The sequence below is a fragment of the Capsicum annuum genome, chromosome 3 (assembly GCF_002878395.1).
Source record: "Capsicum annuum cultivar UCD-10X-F1 chromosome 3, UCD10Xv1.1, whole genome shotgun sequence".
NCBI classification, from domain to species: Eukaryota; Viridiplantae; Streptophyta; class Magnoliopsida; order Solanales; family Solanaceae; genus Capsicum; species Capsicum annuum.
In genome coordinates, this window is record NC_061113.1 from 23,405,895 (window position 1) to 23,431,651 (window position 25,757).

The window sequence follows — 25,757 nt, forward strand, 5'->3', positions numbered from 1 at the left end:
ACGCATCAATCCTAGCCAAGGAAATCCCCGAATCGAAGGAAGAGTAAGCGAAAGGCTGCACATTCATGCGTAGACTAAGCTGTTGTCGGAATAAGCGCAGTTCAGAGGGACTGATTGATCAAGGTCTTACAGAATCTTATTTCATAACCAGGATTTCTTTAGGAGTAGTGGTATGAACTGAATACGCGCTATCCTCCCCAGACCCCACTATATGGGAATATACTGGGTTTATTGTTGTTGTTGTTGATTCTAGAACCGTACTTGCTTAAATACTTGACTACTGGTCCTTTTATACACAATGATACAACGGTATTTGACTTAAGTTTTTCTTTCTCACTTAATTTTTTTAGATATATAGAATAACAATCATGATTTGACTATTTAACATATGGAGATTTAGTCATTCTTGGTTTATAATGATTGCGATTCAAGTATCACCTAAATGACTCGAAAGCAGTCAACCTTAGTAGAATCCCCACCAATGCGTTCTAGCGTCTTCTTCCTTATGCTGGTTATATAACATTCTCAGCTGAAGCTTCTGTTAAAATTTATCTTAATAACAAATAGAGCCGCATTCTTGAATTGGGCGTAAACCTCATCTCAACTGCCCTATAAGATTGATCGCATCTCACCCAAGTGTAGCATCACTTTGGAGTATAATTTGCAAGTGGGCTTTTGAAATTTAATGGTGTTATTTTGACCTATGGCTTGGAATTTATGGCTTATTTAAAGAGTATACCGACCCCTCATTATTTCTTGTGCGAAAACAACAGAAGAGCAACCCTTTACACAAGATGACCATTAGTATCAATTACAATCAAGGTGATATGTACTGCAAGAGTACTTTTCATGAGCTTAATGTTGATTATTAATTTGAGAAACACTAAATGCAAGTTCATATTCCCTTTGTGATTAATAAGTCTAGTCCATACAATAAAATATCCAATATAATTTCACAAAGTGACCGATTACTTGGATGCTACTGCAGGTACATGCAAGAAATGAAGTAAAACTAAAAGAGGATGGAGAGTACAATAAAAAAAAAAAACTAACTCAGAAAGGCAGGTAGAGAGATCGCTTATGATACAATTTCAATTCAAAAAAGCCTCATATAACCTTTCAGGTTAAAAATTAAACAAAATAACTAGAACTATGTGAAAGACACCAACAGAGAATAGATTCCTTCTTGACCACTAAAGATAAGGCACTTGAGTCCTACTTTTGACTAAAAATTATTCCCTTCTCGACAAATCCAAGGAGGAATAGAAGAAAGTTTTTCAACTTCAAAGAGACATCAAATCTTAGCAACATTACATTCTACAAAATTTGCAAGCAAGACTAATGAGATATACTAGGGACTAGTACAAACTACATTTAAAAAGGAGAAACCGCTCAAAACCTTTCACAATATGCATATCTTGAGGTGTTGGATTACTTCAAGTCAGTCAGCAATAGTATGCTACTTTGCTTCAACCATATGTATCATGAATAAGAGCTCTTTGCTTGATTTTCTAATACTGTTTGTATTATCTAAGGTTGGTTTTGTATTAATGGGCGCTGGTTTGCCGACACAAGAAGGAAATTCACAAGGGAAAAAAAGCTCAAAGACCCATGACCAAGGCTTACATGGGTTATGTAAAGCTGGGAGTCGTTTGGTATAGTGTATAAAAATAATGCAAAATATGATGTGTTATTAATGTTTGTATTAGTTATGGTTATATTTTTCTTATACACCATTTGGTTTGATATATTAAAAATAACATAAATTTCATAATTTTTAAAGAGAATATTTTTTTACAAAAATATTCTCCATATATATGTTGAAAAGGATGCAAAACATTTTTTTAAGGGATAATAGTGTCTTTAATTATATTAATGCATACACTGGGTCCATTGTATTACTAATACTATGAATTTTGAGGTATTAGTAATACACACATCAATACACAATAAAAGGATCGTTTGGTAGAGTGCATTAAAAAAACTAATGCATGCATTAATTAATGTGTATTATTAGTACCTTATTTGGTATATCTTTTAGCCTATGTATGACAAATGCAAGCATTAGTTATACTCTATTGTATATTGAGGAGTGTATTACCAATTCCTCAAAATTCATGGTAGTAGTAATGCAATGAATTCTAATGCATGCATTATCATGATTAAAGACGCAATTATCCCTCAAAATCTTTTCTACATCCTTTCTATCATATAGAGGGTATTTTTATATAAAAAAAAAATAAAAAAAATAATCTACAAGTCATGTATTTTTAATACACCAAACCAAATACTGCATAAGAATAATGCAAGTGTAACTAACGCAAGCATAACTAACATAAGCATTATTGATACAAACATTACTAATACACCATATTTTGCATTATTCTTATACACTCTACCAAACAACCCCAAAGTGTATAACTAATGTTTGCATTAGTTATACATAGAATGAAAAAGTAAACCAAACAAGGTATTAGCGATACATTAAACTAATACATGCATTAACTTTCCAATACATTCTACCAAACAACCCCTTAATGTGCTGGCCAAAACCTACTGATGGTAAGGTTGAAATTTCATCTTCTGAATTCCGATTCATTAAACCTATAAGCCCGTGTATATTATTTCACAGTTCACACCATTCCAAATATGAACCTCTTCAGTCTGGGCTTATCCTTATCGCAATAACTTTCAAATATAAAGAAAAGTTTAACAAACTTATCAGCAAAAGAAAGTGATCATAAGGCAAAGAGCAAGATAATGCTACTGAATCTCAAGTGGAGAAAGCATATATCCACTTGCTAACATATGATACTTTCGTCTAAGCTGCATCAGAATTTGATACTTCTGATTTCAATCTAGTGACAAGTACCTTGAGAAATTAGCCTGCAATAACGAATTCCTTGTTTTTATGTCAAATTTTGAGGCATAATTTCATACCAGTACCTGCAGGGAACCACCCAAAATTTAACCTTGTAGCAAATAACTGAACCATAATCATATCCACACGCAAATGATACACAGCCTCAAACCGAGGAAGCAGGACAAGGATAAGAACAGTCAACAAGTCCATTGGACTTCAAAACCCGCTAACCTTGCACCAGAAATGTTAACTAAAAGGGAAAAAAGATATGCATGGCATTTATAACTTAATCCTAACGGTATCACAGTGAACCCCGGCCCACCAATTTCTAAGGGCAATAAAAGTGACATGAAACCACAACATCTAGAGTAGGGAATTGGGTAATATTGTTAACTGAAGCACATCTTAATGGTTCTAACCAGATGGCTTGTAATCCAATCGGCTAGCAATGGTGATCTTCTTTCGGAAGTCGAAATCAACCTTCTCTAAGTCATTAACAGTACCCAGATAACCATAGAAGACTCTCTTCTTCTCTCCAGTCCTATGATCAAACTTGAAAAGGTCAGGGTTGTTCTCATCATCCTTGCCTAGAGTCAAGGGCTGCAGTCGAGCCCAACCATTTCTTCCATGGTTTTCTTTCTCAAAATATTCAGCTAACCGCATGGCTTCCATAAAACCTGATTGGTCACTTGCAAACTTAACCAGAGTAACACCTAAATGACCGTCTCTGCTATACAAGGCCTTTGCCTTGCCACCGGGAAATCCAATACCTGAAAGCAAAATTGGCAATTGCGGTACAGAAACGTCAAGAGATGCAGACGTATAGCTAAAAACAAGCTGGTGCCTTGTAACCAGCTCCATATACAAAAATTGGTGGCAAAACACTATCTAAAGCAAAATAGGAAAATTCAACATAGGAGGTGCCAAGAAAGATATCATCCTACATGCACAACCATTACAGAAGAGCGCTAGCTTATGATTAGCTCCGCACACAAACGCTAATGATAACAAATGTTAACAGGAAGTTTGAATTTGAAGTTATCCTCTCAGCTTTTCATTTCAGAAAAGGTGAAGACAAGGACAAGGAAGCAGAGGGACTCATAATGAACCCAAGAGTGAAACCATTGGCAAAAGCATGAATCCTCCAACAGAAAAACCAACAGTTAGCTATACTCCATGACCAGTAAAAGTGGTATGGTGGTGGTGGTAACAATAATAATAATAATCATGTAATTCTTTATAACACCAAAATTCTCAAGCTCGCAAAAAAATGGTAAACATCAAAAGACAAACTGACTTTGATGGTAAAACCATCAAGTCTCCTTTAACATCCCAATATAGAACATCAGTGAGACTTGGTTTAAGTAAACTAGAAAGGAGCACAAAACTACCTCTCTCCCTGTGCATCCAAAACCAAGTTTAGCATAGACCAGGAAAAGATACTACCCTGCTGAAAAGAAGGTTCATCGAACCCAAACCAGATGCATTTCAACAGTGTAGAGGTGTATAGAAGAACTTCAGGAAGCTGAGGTCTAAGCTCTTGAAGAGAGAAAAATCATGCAATCTCATACATGATGACCATGTAAAATCGGACAATAAAAATGCAACCATATTTCTGAGTACTCAACAAAGAATCCCACAGGTTATTTCTGGGAAGCTACTGATTATAGTAATTGTCCAAAGAAGTCCATGCCACGTGACAGAAACATCTCACTTAAAGAGTTAAAGTAGAACCATGCCTGAAATCACACTACAGATTCACTATACCGATCACCAGCAAAGATTTCAGCTTTTGGTCATTGTGATGCATGAAAGAACAGATACATTCGTTACACAGCAATTCATGAATAACAGAATTAATCTAAGAGAACGAATTTTATGCTCTAAATACAAATTAGCAACACAAATAGCAGAGTGTGTTGGATTCCACGCAACCAGATTATTCTTCTAAAAATGCATTGGCTTCTGACTAAAGATCCAGTATAGTGACATGACTGAAGAAATACATATTTTGTTATCAAAATGCATGAGCATATCAGACAATAAACAACGTTTTCAGCTGCTTCAGATTCTAGTTAGCACTACTATTGGCATGCAATCCACCAAATTCAATTTCTTTTCTAAAAAGTAGTGGAGTTCTTGTACAGAGAAAATTTTGAGAAATGCTAAGGGGCTTTTCTAAAATAAGTATCAACTGTGCTATCAATCCAGATAGTAGCAATCAAAGAATGCTTTGATAAGTAAAACAATTTATTTCGTCTGAAGGGCCACCACAAAGGTTCTGGAAGATAATGCAAAAACTCACTGCCCCTCTGTAAATGTAGGGAACTTGGGAAACCTATGAGGGAATTTATTTCATCTACATTTGAACTTACACTACAGAAAAAACAAATCCTGAAGAACGTCTAGAGCACTTTTTTCATAAAATAAGTTAACGGTAATGCCATCCAAAGTACTATACCTAATACCAATTTTCAGAAATGATTTAACACCCTAAACATAATAGGCTGTTCCCTTTCTCCCTCTGTGAGTCCTTTCATGTCAATTCCCTTGACAAATCATCCAATCCACAAAAACACATAAATTTAGGTCTAAACTCTGTAACCTAATTGTATAAACCACCAAGTTTTCTTATACTGTCCACTGCAAGACGTGATTAACAGATTTCAGATTCAAAACTGCCAAGACCCAATAATACTTTCCCTAAGAGGCACCCCTCGCAGAACACTATCGGAGAGCACACTTGAAAGTAGACTTGTAAATCATCAGAGACCGATTGCAGTGCAAGACAGTGGACAGCGGTGATTACGTGACCACTGACAATGTCGAAACACAGACCAGTAGCAAAAAACGACATTGTAAATTAATCAAATGAGTCAGATAAATTAAGCAAGTACTAGTCCTGAAAAAAGGACCATAGATATTGGGTGGCAAACTTCCAGATGTAGGAAGTAGCTACGACTGTTATACGCCAGCAAAAAGATAAAGCAGAAAACAGGAAAATTCCCTTGATGAAACAACCGAACTAATCAGAAACAGAGATGGATGTTTTACCTCTAAGGTAACTATCCATTGCCTTGTTTCCCAAACCCTCCATGCGCCCATCATCACGTTTTCCTGTGATAGTGTTATGGATTATAACCAAGGGCGGCCACAAAATTAGATCATCTCGGTTTGCAGTTGCTTCACCAGCAGATAATATCTGATATGACTTTGAGTGATCAGGAGGTGTCAAATAGTTCCATCCCATCAGAACACATAATGCTTTGTGAAAGGCCAAATGTTCCATAAGTGAATCAGCACTATCCGGGTTGTAGGCATGCATAATCAGAGAGTGCATATCAGGACAATCTTTAGAAGTCCTGTGTTGTTTTCATGTCAAAGTTACGTAGTACTTCAGAGTTATTCCTCAAAAATTCCAAGTTGAGATAAATTTAAGTGTAAACAAAAGCAAAGCATTAAGCATTAAAAGGGAAGTAGGGCAGTATTATTTCAAGGCGTGAAACTCAACAAGGTGAAATGGTGCTATTTTGGGTTTTTGACATGTTGCAAATCACAGCTAAGATTCACCCAAACATGAGATTTAAATTACCATCAACCAACAAATTGTCTTTACACCTACTTCGGAAGGAAAGAAATCTTTTTAGACGTTGCAAAGAAAAGTCAAACAAATTGGTCTTAGTTGAATGGAACATTGAAATATACACCTTGAGATTTTCTCCACGGTGCAGTAGAATAAAGAAATATGTAGTAAGAACTACCATCATACACATTCCACCTATTGCAAACTTACCATGAACTACATCATAACAATCAAATGAGTAACAAGTGAAAAGTAAATCATGGAGCGGTACACGGACTAACTACTTGTTCTGTCCCATACGAAGATGGGAAGAAAGCCACACCTGAAGAAATTAAACACAACAATGACAATTTAGTTTTCTTCCTTTGCTAGTTTACAACAAGCAATCCTTCTCATACTATATTTTTTTCCGCTAAAAGGGTAAGTGTATTGACTGCCAGCAGTGAATTCTGGAGAATATGCAATTAGCATCAGTACACGGTATGTAAAGTGCTCAAAGATTCAATCATGGCTTCAGCATAATCTAGTGAAGCCATATTGCACTATCTAACAGATTCTTTTTTGCTTTCAAAATAACTAGCATTAATTTCCTTCCAGGAGGATCGCCAAATGGCAAAAGCAGCATTATCGCACTTCAATAACCACAACCAAGATAATGGAAAATTTAAGCAATTACACAATAAGAATTCATAAACAAAAGGTCCCATATTTGGTTGCACGGAAGACCTGTTGAAACTCAAAAGGGAGGCCACATTAAAAAGTGGTAAATGTACTACAAACTGCTCCAATTTGCCGCACAATCAACTATTACTTTCATTTGTCATGGAACGCAACTAACTGGTTCACTCAGCTTTATCCCCCCCCAAAAAAAAAGAACAGAAAAACTGGTTCTACCAGTTCAGCCACATAGTGATTATACAAAATTGTGAAAGTAGAAGCTACTACTCCACCAACAAGAACATTCTTTATTCAAAATGGGACAAAATTAGAAATCTTGACACAGTTCAGAACAAGGTACAGAGAAAAAAGCTTTCTGTGGACTAGAGCTTTATTAAAGAAAAATATTCAAATCGCAAAAGCTCTGAAAGAGTGAACACCTTGGTGGGATTCTACCAAGGTTGACTACCTTCAAGTCAGTTAGTTGATACTTCCATCACATGCATTATAAAGAAAACAATGACTAAATCTCCAAATATTAAATAGTCAAATCACGATCGTCAATCTACATATCTAAAACATGAAGTGAGAAAGAAAAACTTAAGTCAATTACAGTTGTATTATTGCGTATAAAGGAGAAGGACAACCAGTCAGGCCCTTAAGCAGGTAAGGTTGTAGAATCTTTACTTCATGTTCTAACTTCAGAAATTGAAAAGGCAACTCTTCATGGATAGAATAAAGCTCTTCCAAGAAAATCTTTAAGAGTTTGATGGTGATCATCACAGAGGACAAGCAGTGTAGAGTTATAGCTCAGGTAACCAATCAATGAAGAGTAGCTTCCAAGGCCTAAAATTGCCTTGCCACAAAGAAGAAAGAATCAACACAATAAGTTCTGTATAGCTAAAAGCTAATCACGAGAAACAAATGAATTACATTACCCATAGCACTAAGCTACACCTGTTTATCAAATGTGCATGAATGAAGAGTTGGGTGCACGTTCATCTCATAGACAGACAGGACAAATTAGATTTGACAAGAGAATTGAAAAGATCAGAACATATACTACAACAGTCAAAAGAGACGCAAAGTACAGTAAGAAGATAGAAGAAACGGAAGCAAAAGAGAAGCAAAGTACAGTAAGTGAATAGAAGAAATGGAAGCAAAAAGAGAAACAACATACACCAGGTGAATAGAGGTGGAAAATAAATTATAACGGTCAGGAAGGGAAAGCACAGCTGGGTATTAAGCCATGAAAATAGGTGAGTAACTGACTGGATGGCTATTGGTTAAGAATTTTCGGGGGTTTTCCGAACTGTGGTCCTCAAGCCAGCTTGAGCACCTCAATTCTGTATCTGGCTACCTCCCGCTAGCACAAGTATCGCGTAACTTTGTCCACAAGGTCTTAAGAAAAATAGAAAGAAATTGCCGATCAAATGCCCGTGTTGGGACTTGAATTCTGGTCCCCACGGTAATCCTTCCAACTCAAGATATCAGTTTTAAAGGCATATAGGTGCCTTTTAGGGCACTCTACACTTGATTTAAATAGGTAGCATCCTCTACAGCCCTGCATACGCTTCCTTTCTCAAGAAATATTCTTATACAACCAAAATAGCAAAACGAACTCAAAAGAATCAACAAAAAAAAAAAGTAATGTAGGCAACAAATTGCAGGGGTTATTAAGACAAATTTTACTTGCTCGAGTAAAAACGTACGCAAAGTCATATCTATAGTAATTAAAAGGAAATTCATATCTCATGCTATTGACATTTGATGTGGAGCCAATAATTGTGCACATAAAAAAGTCCCTTAAAGTTATAAAAAGAAATCCTTTAATAGTGGAGACAAACAATAGAAAAGTTTTACTCTATTATAGACTGTCTTGGTTCTAGACAAGTCCAATTAAGTTAGTAGGAAACTTTGTGCAAAGTTTCCGTGCCTTCCAATCCTTACATCCAAACAAGAAAAGGCATGATTGCATAATGAACAATGCAAAAGCTGCATCAAACACAAAATACTTCCAAACTAGAGAATAATTGTATCCTATTTGAAATGAACTAGGGAGGAGTCCTAGTGATCATATAACAAATGGACAGTTCTTTTCCTATATCTTACTCTTCTTATTTTCATCTCTTGAGATTACTAAATAATAAAAAGAGATAATTCCTCCCTCGGGTTGCCGCGCATCCTAATCACATGCTTCTATACATATTGCTTCATCCATCAGAAAGAATAACCCCTAACTTCTCTCCACTGGGATGGAGCAATCACATTTCAATAACATAGGTCGCCATGGGAAAAACCTACAGAGAACTAGATCCAATATCATTAACTTAAGAATTAGATAAGATTAGTAATAAAAGTAGCTTATCTAGCAAACTATATGGTTTCAAGAGCGCCATCTCAGAAACAAAAGACAATGATTCACAACGACACCTAAACAAATGAATAATGGACCAACAACATTTAGTATATACTAGATGTAAAACAAATGGCATTTTAAAACATAACCTACCATCACATATCTATTTTCAGTGATATTGCCATAACGCCTTCAAAGAGATGAAGATTGAAGAGAGAGTGTGGACAATGTGAGAAAGAGACTTCTAACACATTTTCCAACATCCAACGGCAAATACAAAACTAAATTCGAACAGCCTATCAAAAATCTTTTTCTAAAATTAAAAAAGACCAGAAAACAAGCCATCCAATCTCTGTCCCAAGGGAAATTTTGAGCAGATCTCGAAGTGCAGCGGGTAACGAGTTACATGACAAAGTTTAATTTACAATGCAAAGCAGAGTCGTTTTTTTAAATTGAAGCAACCTAGTTATTTGCTGACAAGTCAAGACACAAGCTCAACCATTATTTGCCACATGTTTCCAAACTTAAACATGATCATGTCAGCACCTTAGCTAGCATCCCGAGCAACTAAGTTAGTTATATCAGTGCTCCATAAGGATCAAACACTTTCTCCAATAACTTAGAGCTAGGTAGTTCTTTATCTTCCTACAACACACCAAAGGTCCATAACCCCTATTACATTCTATGATGCACGGACTCTTCAAAAATGTCGGCAGATGCATGTCGAATACTCAAAAAGTAGTGCATTTTGGAGAGTTCGAACAGCAAAGCCTACATTACCTTCTAGTACAATACTCCAAAGTTTGACAGGAATGGTCTGAAAACCAAACCCTGAAATACACATTACTGACATACGCAGCTCTATATTGAATAAGAGGTTTTAATTCAAGAGCTTAGGAGGGCATAAACAAACACACTAATTAGCTTGGGCATCTAGGACAAGGCACTTGATGGTTAGATATACGACAGATGCAGGTGTAGCTCCAAAAGCATAGAAATTAACTTTCCTTAAGTAGATGCTTTTATTACGTGTAAGAAAAGTAGCTTCTACTGAAGAAAAGCTGAATTAAATGTCATTATACTACTTATTAAAAGGCAGTAAAAAGGGTAGCCCGGTCGACTAAAGCTCCCGCTATGCTATGTTGCTCGAACTCCTCAAGAATGTCAATGAGTGCGTGTCGGATTCACCAAAGCTAGTGTATTTTCGGATTGATAATCCGACACGGGTGCGGCATCAAAAGTGAAGAGTCAGCACAACTTAGCCGTTACGTGCAGGGTCTGGGGAAGCTATCTCAAAACTGAACCAACAAAAACAAGCATTCAACCTACAAATCAACAATCTAAAAACATTAGAAACGTGATATAACCCGAGCATATTCCCACACCTGTTACAAGCAAGACACTGCAAACGCCCTTGCTTCCCATCAGCAAAATAATTCCTTTTGAGACTAGAACTGTCATAAATTGACTTCACCATATTCAAAAAAGACTTCTTTAATGCACTTTGATCCACCTCATTATGCTTAATCCTACTCGTTCCCGCACCCCCTTCAAATCCTCCCGTTCTCATATACTTAGCTGGCCTATTCATCTCTTCTCCTCCTCTAACCATACTCAGACCACTCGTCCCCGTCCCCGTCCCCATCCCCGGCTGAACCGGAATCGCACCTGCATTTCCATGCTCCAACACCTGTTGCCTTAACCTATCCATCCCATCTTTTCCATCATCACCAAACTTCCTCTTCATTGCATTATCACCTACCGAATTCCAGTGATCCGGAAACTGCTGCTGCCTTTCGAATCCTAAGCCATGAAGGGGGCCACGAAACTCGGGCCGGGGAAAAGCAGGTAAGTCTTGATAATCATGGGGTAATGCGAAGTAAGACCGCACAGAGCCATCAGCAAGAACTATAGTCCTACGTTCCAGCATGTGAAACCCGTATAGAGGAGGTGGAGGCGGGTCACGGAAAGGAAAAGGGGGTAATCCGAAATGAGTATTCGGGTCGGGTTTCGGTGATGGGTTGTTAATCGGTTTGGGATTTGTGGATTTTGGAGAGGGTTTCGATTTGGGGTCACCGGATCCGGATGCAGCGGCAGCGGTGGAAGGTGGTTTGGTATCGGAGGAGGGTTTTTTCGGGGTGGTGGAAGAGGATTCCCATCGGGATTTACGTTGGGAGGAGGAAGAAGGAGGTGGGGGTTTAGTGGACGAGGGTTTTGGAGGGTTACCTCCGGCCATCCTCTTGGGGTGGGGTTTGGGGGGGGGGGGAGCTAGGGCTTTTGGTGTGGAGAAAACTATTTGGAAGAGTTGGAAAGGAAGAATGTTATATGGAGCACTGAGATTTGCATACAAAAAGCATCAGATCTAACTATAATTGATAACTCCCTCGTTCACGTTACTTTATCATATTTTGACTTTTAATACTTTTATCCTACCTAATTAAGTGTAAGCGTCTCGCACTCACACGTATTTTAATAAATTTAATTTTATAAAATTACTTAAATATAAAAAATATAATAACTCCTAAAAATATTGATTAAAGCCTTTGGTTTTTATACCAAAAAACTCAATTATTGACAATATTTCTTAAAGTATTTAAAATATTAAATTCTTATATTTTACAAATATCTAAAGATCTATTTAACTAAAATCATAAAATATTAAAATAATAATTGGTATGCTATTTTGTAAATTCGTATACAAATATCTAATTCGTATGCTAAAAGTCTCATCCTTTCATATAATTCTCAAAAAGTTTATATAGAATGTTGTTGCATCACATATGTAACAAGTTTCATTAAACTTAATAGCTATGATGTATAACAACCGCTAGCTTAATTAAACACTATCTCATGGAGATATAAGTTCGATATTCTTCTAAGTACTCCCTTGTACAAACTAACCAAAACATGATTTCTCCAATAAATTTGAAACGATATAAAAACATAACTGATCTCTCAAAATTATCAATTGAGTTGATAACATTGTAACAAAATTGAGATTCAAATTTTTTAGTACAAAAATCATCAACGAAAAAAGGATGAATGAAAAAATTTCAATAGATTGTAAATAATTGATTTATCATTGATTAGGAACGATTTGAAGTCATTGTAAATAATTTCATACAATATATGTTGTAAACAGTTGATTTCAACTCAACCTATAACCTAATTAATATATTTTTACAAGAGAAAATGTTCTATTACCACTTTGAACTATACACGAAAAGGCTGAGACACACCCGAATTTTAGGAGAGGCTTATTACCCCCGGACTAATTAAAATCATATTTTTGACAACCTTAGTGCCTACGCAGCACATACGTGGCACACACGTGTGCTTACGTGGACCCTTCAGTGTGTTGTGCCACGTAGGCACTAAGGTTATCAAAAATACGATTTTAATTAGTCCAGGGGTAATAGGACCCTCCTAAAGTTCGGGTGTGTCTCAGCCTTTTCGCGTATAGTTCAAGGTGGTAATAGAGTATTTTCTCTTTTGACAAAGAACTATTCTTTTAAATTTTATAAACAAAAAATACAATAGTAACAATCTTTAAAAAATTGCATAAAAACTACTGAATACCTTTTAAGTAAGTAAAATTTGCGGCCATAAAAAAGAAAACCATCATTCCTGTAATCAAAATCTTGATTTTTTCGATTACTTCATTTGATAGCAGATACTTCATCTGAAAGAAAAATGCGAAAAATTGTTAGAAATGGAGAATCCATTATCAATAATTGATCAGTATAATTTATATAATTTTAAATTTATTAACTAAAAGGAATAAAGAAACGCAGAAACGATTATAATAATAATTGCAAAAAGACTACTTGAATAAATATAGCAAAATCAAATGAGAAGAAAAGTAGAAGAAGCAGTCATAATTTGTGGTAAAATTTGATCAAATATTACTTAAACAGAATGGTGGAAATTCTATTTCTAAATAAGGTAAAATTCTAATTGATTTAGAGGTGTATGATTTCTTATTTAGATTAAACAGGAAATTTAATTAATTTATTAGTGTTTTTATATAATTAAGTTTTATTTAAGAAATATAGGAAAATACTATTGTATTTGGAACTTAAAACCTAAGTAAAAAAGAACGTATGTCTTCTAGAAACTTTAAGGATGAAAATACAATTGTATTTGAAATTAAAAACTAGAAAAAAAAAAAAAAAAGCGTTTGTTTTGTAGAAACTTTAGGGATGAAATTTCCTTTAGGGGATTTTTTTAGAATTATGTAAAATTCTTTAATTATTTTAAAATTGATTTTATATTTTTTTTCTAAATTTTGGACTCTTTAATTACCTAATTTAATGGTTTATTTTACCATATATTCTAGCCTCTAGGAAACTAAAAAAAATGGTTGTTTTGTAGAAATTTTAGGGATGAAATTTCCTTTAGGGAATTTTTTAGGATTATGTGAAATTCCTTGACTATTTTTAAATTAATTTTATGTTCATTTTCTAAATTTAGGACTCTTTAGTTACCTATTTTGATGGTTTCTTTTACCATATATTTTAAGATTTATTTATTTTAAATATAAATTATAATAATATAATAATTAGAAGAAATAAGTGAAAATATAATTTTGTCTATTGCGGAGATTTTTAGTGAAGAGCAAAAAAATTTAACTCACTTTTCTAAGGGTCTTCACACTTTTAATATATTATGGATTATAGATATAGATATAGATTATTCCTATTAATTGATATATGATATTATGTTTTAAAAATAATTTGGAGAATAAGAAATTAATACTAAGGGTAGAAAAAAATTAAAAACATTTTTAATATATCAAAAATGATAAATAAAAGTAGAAATTCATTTTAGAAAAAATATAATCCATAAAAGTACCATTTAACTTGGCTTCAACTTGTATATATGTCCTCCAACTTTGAGCGTGCACAACTATATATTTAAACTTGTATGAAATTAAACAAGTAGATACATGACGTTCTACGTGTATTATGCCACATAGGACGCATGTTTCTACTTATTTAACTTTATACAAGTTGTCTACTTGTACATATCCAAAGTTGGAGGTTATAAATGTGATCTGAAATCAAGTTAACAGACATATTTATATATGTATTATGCCTTTTAGAAATAAGTGGCAAATAAAAGTGAATGAAGGGAGTATATAGATAGACTTGGGGGTGCTTGGCGGTTGTTGAACTAGTTATAAGAGAATTTATGTATTATTTTATATGGCTTATTTAATGATGAATTATACCGGTGTTAAATTCCGTATAAGTAATAAGGTACTATATTTGGAAGCTGATACGAAGTAAGTTTTTTCATGTATAAAATTAATGTAGTGCTTAGTAAGCAATAGAAAAGCTATGAGGGAATCTAAAACATTATTTTATACATGATAGAAAAAAAGAATAACTAGATCATACGAGAGGTGGTTTGGTGGCCAGTAAGAGTGTTTTTTTTTTTGTTAAAAAGATGTTTTCATTGAGAGATTACGGAGGTTGGAGAGTTGTGCTCTTCAGTGACGAGGGAGCTAAAAATAGATTGTTCAGGGCCACATCCCGACCCTGTAGGATAATTGAAGCATTAGAAATTTTTCGATGGGCTAAATGACCATCTATGTCTGCTTGTACAAGGGAAGCTACAAAATAAGGTGTTTGCCAAAATAACTTAAGGGATGTCATGTTTGCGCTTTTAGCTCCTTGCTTGGCCAAGGTGTCCGTTACTGAGTTCTGCTCTCTAAAGATCTGAGATGGTGCTGCTACCTGGATGTCTTCCATTAGTGACCTGCACTCAACAATTATGTTATGGTAGGAGGAATGGTCATTAGCAAGCGTATGGATAATAATATTAGAGTCGATTTCTATAATGATAGGATTGAGGTTGTTGGCTTTGGCGATGGCTAGCCCATGCCGCAGTGCCAGTAGCTCAGCCATCAAGGGGGTTGTAAGGGGCAGGAGCATATGGAAACTAAGGACCCATTGGCTTCTATGATCCCTAAAAATTCCTTCAATTCCCTATTTCCCTGGGTTGGCCAAAGTAGAGTCATCAATATTAAGCTTTAGGAGGCCTTCAAGAGGGAGGTACCATCTAGTACTGGTGATGGTGTAACTAGGGATATGAGCTGGATGGTTGCTAATAAGAAGAGAATATTCATTGGCTAGAGAAATAACCAGTTGGGTTGATACATGATCAGTTTTGTTATTAAAGTTGTTACTATTTTTGTTAAGCCAGATGGTCCAGAGGTAGTGGGGAAAGAGGACATCCCAGGTAAGCCATCTATCAAAGGGTTTCCCTTTGAGCTTCTGCCAGGATATCTCCCAGTTGGTGTCTGATAAGGTCGACCAGATTTGGCTGGGTTTAAAATGGGTTTTTTGAAAGATATCAGCCCAGAAAAGAGTAGCATTAGGGCATTTGAAAAAGATGTGGTTAATGGTTTCTTCCTGATCTTGGAATATATGGCAATGGGGGAGGGGGGATGGAGAGACCAATGTGGTGCAGGTAAGCATTAGTGGGTAGTATTCTATGCAACATCAGCCAGATGAAGGTTTTAACTTTGTGGGGTGCATCATCTTTCCAAACCACCTTGAAGTCTCTGGTGTTGGTGTAGTTTCTCCCTAGGCTTGCTAAGGAAGTGTAATACTGCTGGTGCTGAAGGTGGCACTATTAGTTAGGCCCGAGATGGGCTTGTCATCTTCAGAAAAACACTGGGAAATGTGAGTGGTGGTGACAATATTTTTTATTTGTTGAGGCAGATCAAATGATAGAGGGATAAGGTTCCAAACTCCATTGATATGGAGTTGGTTTATGGTGATGTAGGTATCTAGGGTAGTGAGAGAACCTTGGATGTGATTCCTGATAGGTCCAAAATGGGGAATTCAGTTGTCTAAGAGGAATGTAGCCCTGTCTCCCCAGTTGACCTTCCAGATGATGCCCAGATTATAATTTTTCCAGCCCTTGAGGATGTTTTTCCAGGTATTAGAAGATATACCAGGGTTGCCCTAGTTGTATTTGGTGAGAAAGACTTGGCTCCACAGGCTGGAAGGGTGGTTGTGGAGCCTCCAAGCCAGGCTGGCATGGAGTGCTTTGTTTCTTAACTCACTTTTCTGGAGTCCCAGACCCTCTTTGTCTCTGGAGGTGGTGATAGTATCGAAGCTTACCAGGTGAAATTTTCTTTTTTCAGCACAGCTACCCCAGATAAAGGCCCTTTGGATTTTATTGATGTGCTCATGGATTTCACTAGGGAGCTTGATATAATGCATGATGTGGGTGGGGATGCTGCTAAAAGTGGACTTAACTAACACTGTTCTACCAAATATTGAGAAATTTGGTATTCCAACCTGTCAGCCTGTTGTTCATGTTATCCAAAATGAATTGGAAGTCACTATTTTTGGGCCTAGCATGGAAGATGGGGTATCCCTGAAGGATTGGCAAGGTTGGATATTCAGAATTCCAGCATGCAGTGCCTCATTCTCAAGGGAATAATTTCTTGAGAAAAGGACTTTGGATTTAGAGTGGTTGATGGCTTGCCTAGAAAGAGGACTAAAGATTGTCATAATGTTGACAATGGTGTGGCAGTTGTCAGGGGTTGCTTTGGCTATTAAGGTGAGGTCATCAGCAAAGAAGAGGTGGGAGATCTTGGACCCTCTTTTGGTAATGCTTACAGGGTCCTAATTCTTTGCTTGGACTTCAGATTTAATGCCCCTAGAGAGCCTTTTCATGCAGAGATTGAAGAGGTATGGGGACAGGGGGTCTCCCTGCCTTATACCTCTTGAAGGATTGAAAAAACTAGATTTGTTCCCATTGAATAGCACTGCAATAGATAAAGTGGTAATAGAGGACATGATGAGTTTGTAGAGCTTCTTGGGAAATCTAAAGTATAGGAGGGTGTCCTTGATGAATGCCCATTCAATTTTGTCAAAGGCCTTCTCAAGGTCAATTTTAAGAATCATGTTGGAGTTCTTTCCTTTTATTATGCCAAAGTGATAAATGTATTCTTGGATGATGATAGCTTGATCAGAGGTTCTCCTATTGGATAAGAAACTAGCTTGGGTGGGTCCAATAATGGAGGGAATGAGGGGTCTGATCCTATTAATAATGATCTTATAGTTGGTGTTGGAAAGACCTATGGGTCTAAAGTTTTTTAAGGTCGTGACATTTCTGTATTTAGGAATGAGGCATAGAAGGGTGGCATTGCAAGCTGGGGGATGACAAGATTGGTGAAGACTTATTTGCAGAAGTCCAATGTTTTTGTTCCAACTAAGTGCCAGTATTTTTAGAAAGAAATTAGGGTGGAGACCAATTAGGGTGGAGACTATCTGGTCCCGGAGATTTGAGGGGCTTGATAGACTTGATGGCTAATAGAACCTCAGAGTCCCTTAGGAGGGGATCTAAGAGGTCTATGTCTGCCTGAGAGAGGGTAGGATGGCCATTAAGAGAGACAAAGTGGTTGTTGGGACTTCTTATATGGCTTGAGGTATAGAGATCCATGAAGTGGCTCAGAATGTGATCATGGATAGCAGTTTCTCCTGTGATGGAGTTACCTGAGCCATCTTGAAGCTCATTAATTCTATTTCTCATTCTGCTGTTGATGGTGGAGGTATGGAAGAAGGAGGTATTGGCATCTCCATCAGAGAGCCAAGATATTCTAGATTTAGTTCTCCAGAAATCTTGCTCATATTTAAGGAAATTATCATAGATGTCTAGTAGCTCACCTTCAAGACTGTGGAGGAAGGGACTAGTGTGGTAGTTAGAGGATTTTTGGATGCCATCTAACCTGGCTAGGGTGAGCCTAAGCTTGTAGAAGAGGTTGCCAAAAACATTAGTGTTCCAGTGAGTAGCACAAGTATGGAATTTGGTTATGGATTGCTGGAGAGTGGTGGGGCCATTAAAGCTTTCCTCCACAAGCTGTTGGAAACAGTGGTGGTTACACCACATGGGTTCAAACCTGAAGGATTTGTTTTTATGAGTATTATGGGTTTTTAGAAGGGACAAGAGGAGGGGACAATGGTCAAACTTAGTTCTGGGTAAATGGGTGATAAGTGAGTCAGGGTATTGGTTTATCCAGGAGGCATTAGCAAGACATCTGTCAAGCCTTTCCTGGATAAGGGCTCCCCTATTACGATATCTCTTATTGGTTTAGGTGTATTTACAGCCTGTATAACCAATATCTACCATGTTACAGTAATTAAGGCAGTCCCAGATTTGGTTGGTTCTAGTGCTACTAATAAGGGCACCCCCCAATTTCTCAGAGGCCATTAAGACATCGTTGAAGTCTCCCCTCATAAGCCATTTGCCAGTGAAGGCATTGGCAATGTTTCTAAGTTCTTCCTAGAGCATTAAACGCATGTTAAGGTCAGGGCTTACATAGATTACATAAAAGAGAAAAATGTTAGGGTTAAAGCTAACCTTAACAGTTGCATGAATTCTTCAAGGGGAAGATGAGAAATATTGAACGTGTAACTTATCTTCCTTCCACATAACCACAATGCCTCTTTTTTTCCTACTACACTAGACTTTAAATAGGCTTCAAATTAAAGTAACTCAGTAAAGTGCTTGTGGTCGACCATTTTTGTTTCCAAGAGGGCAACCATGTCAGGATTATGAGTTTTGATGAGAGCAACACATTGACGGATGAAGGTGGGGCTATTTTTTCCCCTTGTATTCCAAATAATAAACTTCATAGAGTCAGATAGAGGGGGGGAGGAGTGAATCAGTGGCATCTTTCCTTTGTTCTTTTGGGGAGCCTTTGTCAATTCTAATAGAAGAATCAAAGCCACTGCAGAGGGGATCTGATCCAGGTTGTTCGTCAGTGTCAGACTCAAGAACTTCGCTTTCATAAGTGAGAGAGTGATAATAGTTGTGGTTGAGGGCTTTGTAAACTCTCTTCGAAGTGGCTTGTCTAGAAAAATAAATTTGATTAAAAGCTATTCCATTTCTAAATTTGATTGTTTGAGTGATTCTAGTGCTGAAGTGGTTACTTCTCCGGGGCCTATGTCGTCCATTGTTGGTTGGAGATTTGGTATAGTCGGGTGTTCCTCTAATGGGTTCCAAGGCACACAATTTAGGGTTTCTGTCGCTAGGAGGTAGAGAACTATTGGTTATAATGGTAGGCTCTTAAACATGTGACCTATTAGCGAGTTGAATTCCCCGGAGTTCATCATGTTGAGAGTTCCAATCATCTGGGCTTGTAGCAAGGTCTGGCACCAGACCTGGTAGCCTAGCTTTTCCGCTATCATGTCTACTCCCTCTTTCATAATCTGTGCCATCCATGCTGGGTCCTAGATGAGTAGGACTATCGGTTGGTCTCCTATGAAGACACAATGAGAGATTGATTTCCCCTCTAAGGCTAGCTCCGCCCATGATGTCGGTGCTTGATTTGATGGTGGTGGGGCTGTGGTGAACACTAAAGGTTCTTTCAGAGGAGAGGTGTTATTTGGTGGGGTCGCCATTGTTGTTGGGAGAACTAGGTGAATGGCCTTGATTGAAATCTTGAGGCTTTAAAGGGGTGGTATTAGTGGAGGTGGAGTTAATTAACATGATTGCGTTGGTCATGTCAAACGTTTTAGGGTGATGATTACCCCTATTGTCGATGGAGTAATTCCTTCCAGAAGCTACAAAAACGATGGAGTTCATGGGGAATTCCCCCAGGGGGCAGGGCGGACCCCGCTTGGGCGTATAGGAATTGAATGATGGAGATTTTGGGTAATGGGGATTTGCTGGTTGGGTAATAAATGCTCAACAAATTTATTTTCAAAATTAACCTTTTGAAGGTTAGTTAAGTCAGAGGAAGTGGAAGAAGAGGGTTTCGTATGGGGCCCAGTGGACTTTCTTTTTTCTTTTTTATTGTAATTGTGGTTGGGATTATTAATAAAACTTTTTTGTCAAATTTTCCATTATCGATGTTCTTGGGGGAGTTGAGAACATTATTATCGCCTTCATTATTGCTACCAGAGTCAGTAGAAATAGCATTAAAGGAATTATGGTTTAGAAACCTACCTGAGGCTGCATTGTATACTTTTTCCTGTGTAGCATTCATGGCATTTGCATTCTCGCTGATTTTTGGTGGGCGTTGTGCCTTGTGGCCAACCCTTTTCCCGGTGAAATTGACAGTTTGCCATTTATTGTGAGAAGCTGGTGATGAGCTAGTCGACGCACCATTGTTGTCTTGTTTGTTTTGGGGCATGGTAGGATGTGATGTACAAATTTTCTAAGTGTGTCCAAGCCTAACACATCCAGTGCACAGAACTCCTTCCCCCGCGTAAATCACTTTTTGCTTGTGGTTCCCTATGATGACATGGGTCTTCACTGGAGTGTTTAATGGAACTTGGATGCAAATCCTTGCGTATCTACCTCTTAGAGCTGCTAAGGTGCAAGTATCGATATTGAGTTGAGTGTCTAATTTGTGGCCGATCCTCTCTAGGATGGATTTGTCGTAGAATTCTGCTGGGAGGTGATGTTCCAACTTTTGACAGAATATTTTACATTTTTTCTTGGAAAAATTATGTGTTTTCAAGCAATTAAAGTTGTATTTAATGGTGGATTTGAGTGATTTCACGTTACGGAGTTAGCTGAAGCAGAAAACTCAGGAAAACAGCAGAAAAAGGTCACCAATGGCCTAAATGGCGAACCGTCAGTCATGCGACGGACCCCCGGGAGAACCGTTAGAGTTAAACAAAAGGTTCCAGGTGGAAGACCCATGCGACCGTCCAAGTGGCGGACCACCAACTTGGCCGTTAGGTTTAAACAGAATGCAGGACTTTAGACGACTTATCAAGGAATGGTGCGATGGACCGTTGGGCCATCAACGGTCCGCCAAGGTAGCCGTCAAGATTAAATAGCACTTGACATCCTGGGGCTCTCAGCGACTGTCCGTGTGATGGACCATCGGACTCCCGACGGATCGTCAGTTGGACCATCACTTGGACGTGGTATTTTTTGAGTTTAAATTTTAAATCTTCTAAACCTGGGAGCATATAAATACCCAGTTAAGGTTTTATTGAGGGATATTCTGAATCTTGGTTATGGTTACCTTAGTTTTCCATCTTTGAAACTCTCTGTAACGTAAAAATTGGTGAATCAAGCTGAACTGGTGGATCTAATCATTCCATTGCTTTTGAAGATTCAAGGACTAACTCTTGTAACTTTTGTAAGTGAATCCTAAATTCATTTATGAATAATACAAGGATTCTTTCTCTTTCTTCCATGGAGATGAGTGGCTAAGCTCCCATAACTAGGGTTATGGGAGCCTTGATGCGAATAGCTGATATGGGTTGTGATTTCAATTGAGTTTCTGCAGGTAATCGATATTTCATAAACCCTTCTTCACTCTAATGACTTTTCTTGGTTGCAAACTTGAAAGGTGAGCCCAAGAACATCACCTGTTCGAATAGAAAAGTGCTTGTTGGGAAAAGAAAGGGTTTACATAGAATCTAGAGGCCTTAACCTCTAGATTAATGGAAAATGCCTTAGCAAGGATTGACGTACATGAGAAAATGGTTGAATAATCAATGCATTCTTTAAGTTTGAAAGAACTAAAGGATAAACAATCCATTAAGGTTGAGAAACTAATGGGTATACAATAGAATTCAGCTACTCTTGCAATTGAAGTTATTGCTTGGGACTCAAGAGTGTTTTATAACCCTAACTGTTTAAGCATCTTGGTAATTATGACTCTAGTTTGTTTAATACCATTGAATTACGAATTGCAGAAAGAACTATTGGTTGGAACAACTCTGTTACAATTATTTAGAATACAATTCATAAACTAAAACCCTTTTTGTTCAGGAACCTTCGATCAATAGTCTGATAACAATCACAATACTTATTGAACACAGTATTCCCTGTGGGATTCAACACCCAACCTAGTTGGGTTCTAATTTGACAGCAACCGCTTGCTCTGTCAAAAGAGAGGTGTAATTTTGGCGTATCAAATTTGGTGTCGTTGCCGGGGAATACGGTTGTCAATTAAGTTTGTGTTTGTTAATTGACCTTTGGTCAAGTTTTCCAAATTTTACTTTTGTTTGTTATTTTAATTTTGTGCAGGGTAGTTATTGTGTATGTCAGGTACACGGAGATCAGGTGCACCATTATTACCAATACATTCGAAACCGCAGTTAATTGGCAGAATGGCAGATCCCTAAGACGCTGAAAGACTAGCCGCTCTGGCTAGAGCTCAACTTAATCAGCAGAATGATGGCCAGCCAGCGCTTTATCCTAATCTTGATGATGATGATTTGAGGGATGATGATTTATTAGATTCTGTTAACCCAAGGCATGCTGAGAATGTGGCTGCACCAATGAATCAAAATGTAAACAGGAATCGTCCCTTTAGGGTGAGGCAGGATCGACAATCGGTATAGTTTGATCTGAATGCTGACGAAGATGGAATGGATGGAGCAAGTGCAACTGGAGCTATTAGTCCTCCACCTCTAGCACCTGGAGCTAAATTCAGTATTAACAGTACGATCATTCAACTCCTTCAACATAAGGGTTTGTTTGGTGGTCTTTCGGGAGATGATCCTAATATGTATTTAGTGAACTTTTTCACTATTTGCAAATTTTTTGATAGCCTGGGAGTGGGACAGAATGCTATCCGACTACACTTATTTCCATTGTCTTTGTCTGGGGAGGAGGCACTATGGCTCAATGGATTGAGTCCCGACTCTATAACCAACTAGAGTCAGTTGAAAGAAGCTTTCCTAGAAAGGTTTTTTCTACCCTTCGAGAGGGTACAGTTGAGGGATGAGATCAGTAACTTTTGGTAGCTTCCCACTGAAGCTCTTCATGAGACCTGGGAGAGTTTTAAAAAGAAGTTGATGCAGTTCCCGAATCATAGTATGATAGATATTTATTTGATGGAGACTCTTTATATGGCTCTAAACTCTATTATGAAGCCAGTTGTGGATAATGCTGCAGGAGGGTCATTTGTTGATCTCACTTTTCCAGAGGCTTTGGAGATGCTTGATTGGATGACCAAACAAAGTAGAGCTTGGCACACCAAGGATGTTGTGGTAGTAAGCCTTACTGTGTCCGGTGGTATGACTGCAGAGCAACGTAAGATGGAGGAATAACGTGACCAGGACATACCACACTTGAATACAAAAATAGATTTACTAACTAAGCATTTATTGTCTGGAAAAATAGAAAAGATGAAAGTTGTTGTATCTCAAGGTAGAGCTGACTCTAATTCGAAAGAAGAGACAAACTATCTAAATAATCAGGTAGTTTCCGAGGCAATAGCCAAGGAAATTAAGGGTGGAACTATTACGATAAGGCAGGTTACAAGGATAGGGATCAAGGAAACTGGAAGAACAAGAATGATAGGAGTTGACTATATGTACCTCCTAGAAGTAAAGATAATACTGCAACTAGCTCTGGCAAGATATCCATGGAGGATATAATGGATAAATTATTAAAGGGGATTGAGGCCACCAACTCTGGGCTGACTACTATGAAGAGTGATTTGTCTTCAACGAGTCAGTTGGTAAATCACACTTTACTTCTATCAAATAGTTGGAGCAACAAATGAGCTAACTCTCAACAATATTTAATCAGAGGAAGAGTGAAACTTTGCCAAGCAATACAGTTCAGAATCCTTGAAATGATGGCTCTTGCATGGAAATTACCACACGGAGTGGTAAGGTATTACCAGGCCCTTCTGTGGCCAAAGCTGTTAATGAAGAGGTGATCGAAAAAGATGTTGAGCTTGAAAAAGGTAATCTAGTGGAATTTGAGAAACTGGATGGTAATGATATCCCTTCTAATCATCAACAGGTTGATGAGTTAGGAAAATGGAAAGACAAGGAAAAGAAGGCAGTGGTGACTACTCTACCAAAACCACCGTCTCCCTTTCCTCACAGATTAAAGAAGAAGGCCGATGATACAAAGTTTAGTAAATTCATGGCAATGTTAAAGCAGTTGACAGTGAATGTGCCTCTGGTGGACGCACTCAAATAGATGCCAGGATATGCTAAATTTATGAAAGATCTTGTGACAAAGAAGAGAGCATTAAGCTATGAACCGACGGATAATCTCCATCATTATAGCATTATTTCTACAAGGACCTTGGTGCAGAAGAAGACAGAACCAGAAGCATTCACCATCCCTTGTACAATTGGGTCTCTGGAGTTTGCTAAGGCCTTATGTTATCTGGGAGCGAGCATAAATCTGATGCTATTATCTATTTATAAGAAGTTGGGGTTGAGAGATCCCACACCCACAAACATGCGACTTGTGATGGCGGATAGGTTGGTAAAGCGACCTGTTGGTTTCCTGTATGATATGCTAGTGAAGGTAGTTAGCTTCATATTTCCTGCGGATTTCATTATTCTGGATTGCGAGGTAGACTTTGATGTGCCTATAATCTTGGGTTGACCTTTTCTCACAACCAAAAGCGTACTTATTGATTTACGAGCTAATGAACTCTTATTCAGGCTGAATGATGAAGTGGTGTGATTTGATATGTGCCAATCTATGAAGAAACATCAAGAAATGATTGTGTTCTCTATTGTGGAAGTTTATTATGAGGATGAGTAGGAAGTACCAATAGAGGAGAAATTTGTTGTTGAGCCCTTAACTGTAGTTCTAATAAATTTTGATAGTGAGGGCATTGAAGAATATGAGGAGATTATTTGTGCTTTGACGGAATGGGATCATATTCTTATGCTCCCAAGAAGCTTGATTTGGATCTTAAAAATCGACCAACACTACCAGCTAAGCCGTCTATTGAGAAGCCACCGGTGTTGGAGTTAAAAGAATTGCCAAGTCATCTCCGATATGTGTTTCTAGGCAGTGAAAAACTTTACCTGTCATCATTGCGGTCGATTTAGGTGACCAACAGGTGGAGGCACTTATTTATGTGCTTCAGAGGTACAAAAAGGCGATGGGATGGACTATCACGGATATTATTGGCATTCCTCCAGGTATTTGCACTCATAAAATTCAATTGAAAGAGGACTGCACACCAATAATTAAGCATTTACACCATTTTAACCCGCTTATGCAAGAGATGATTAAGAAGAAAATCATCAAATGGCTTGATGCAGGAGTTGTATACCCCATTTCGGATAGCAAGTGGGTGAGTCCCGTACAATGTGTGCCCAAGAAAGGGGGCATAAAAATTGTAACAAATGAGAAAAATGATTTGATACCACTCAGAACTGTCACTGGGTAGAGAGTTTGCATGAATTACCAAAAACTCAACTTATGGACATTGAAGGACCACTTCCCAATGCCTTTCATGGATCAAATGCTTGATTGGTTGGCGGAAAGAGGTTGGTATTATTTCTTAGATGGTTATTCTGGTTATAATCAGATTT

General features: G+C 37.6%; 1 protein-coding gene across 1 annotated transcript; it reads right to left on the minus strand.

Annotated features, from left to right (window-relative positions):
- Positions 1–2,947: 2,947 nt before the first annotated feature.
- Positions 2,948–11,852, minus strand: LOC107864102. The gene is made up of 3 exons (XM_016710367.2): positions 10,848–11,852; positions 5,918–6,225; positions 2,948–3,633 (listed from the first exon to the last, which is right to left on the minus strand). The coding sequence occupies exons 1-3, from the start codon at positions 11,696–11,698 to the stop codon at positions 3,278–3,280; spliced, it is 1,515 nt and encodes a 504-aa protein (XP_016565853.2). The 5' UTR covers positions 11,699–11,852; the 3' UTR covers positions 2,948–3,277.
- Positions 11,853–25,757: the final 13,905 nt, after the last annotated feature.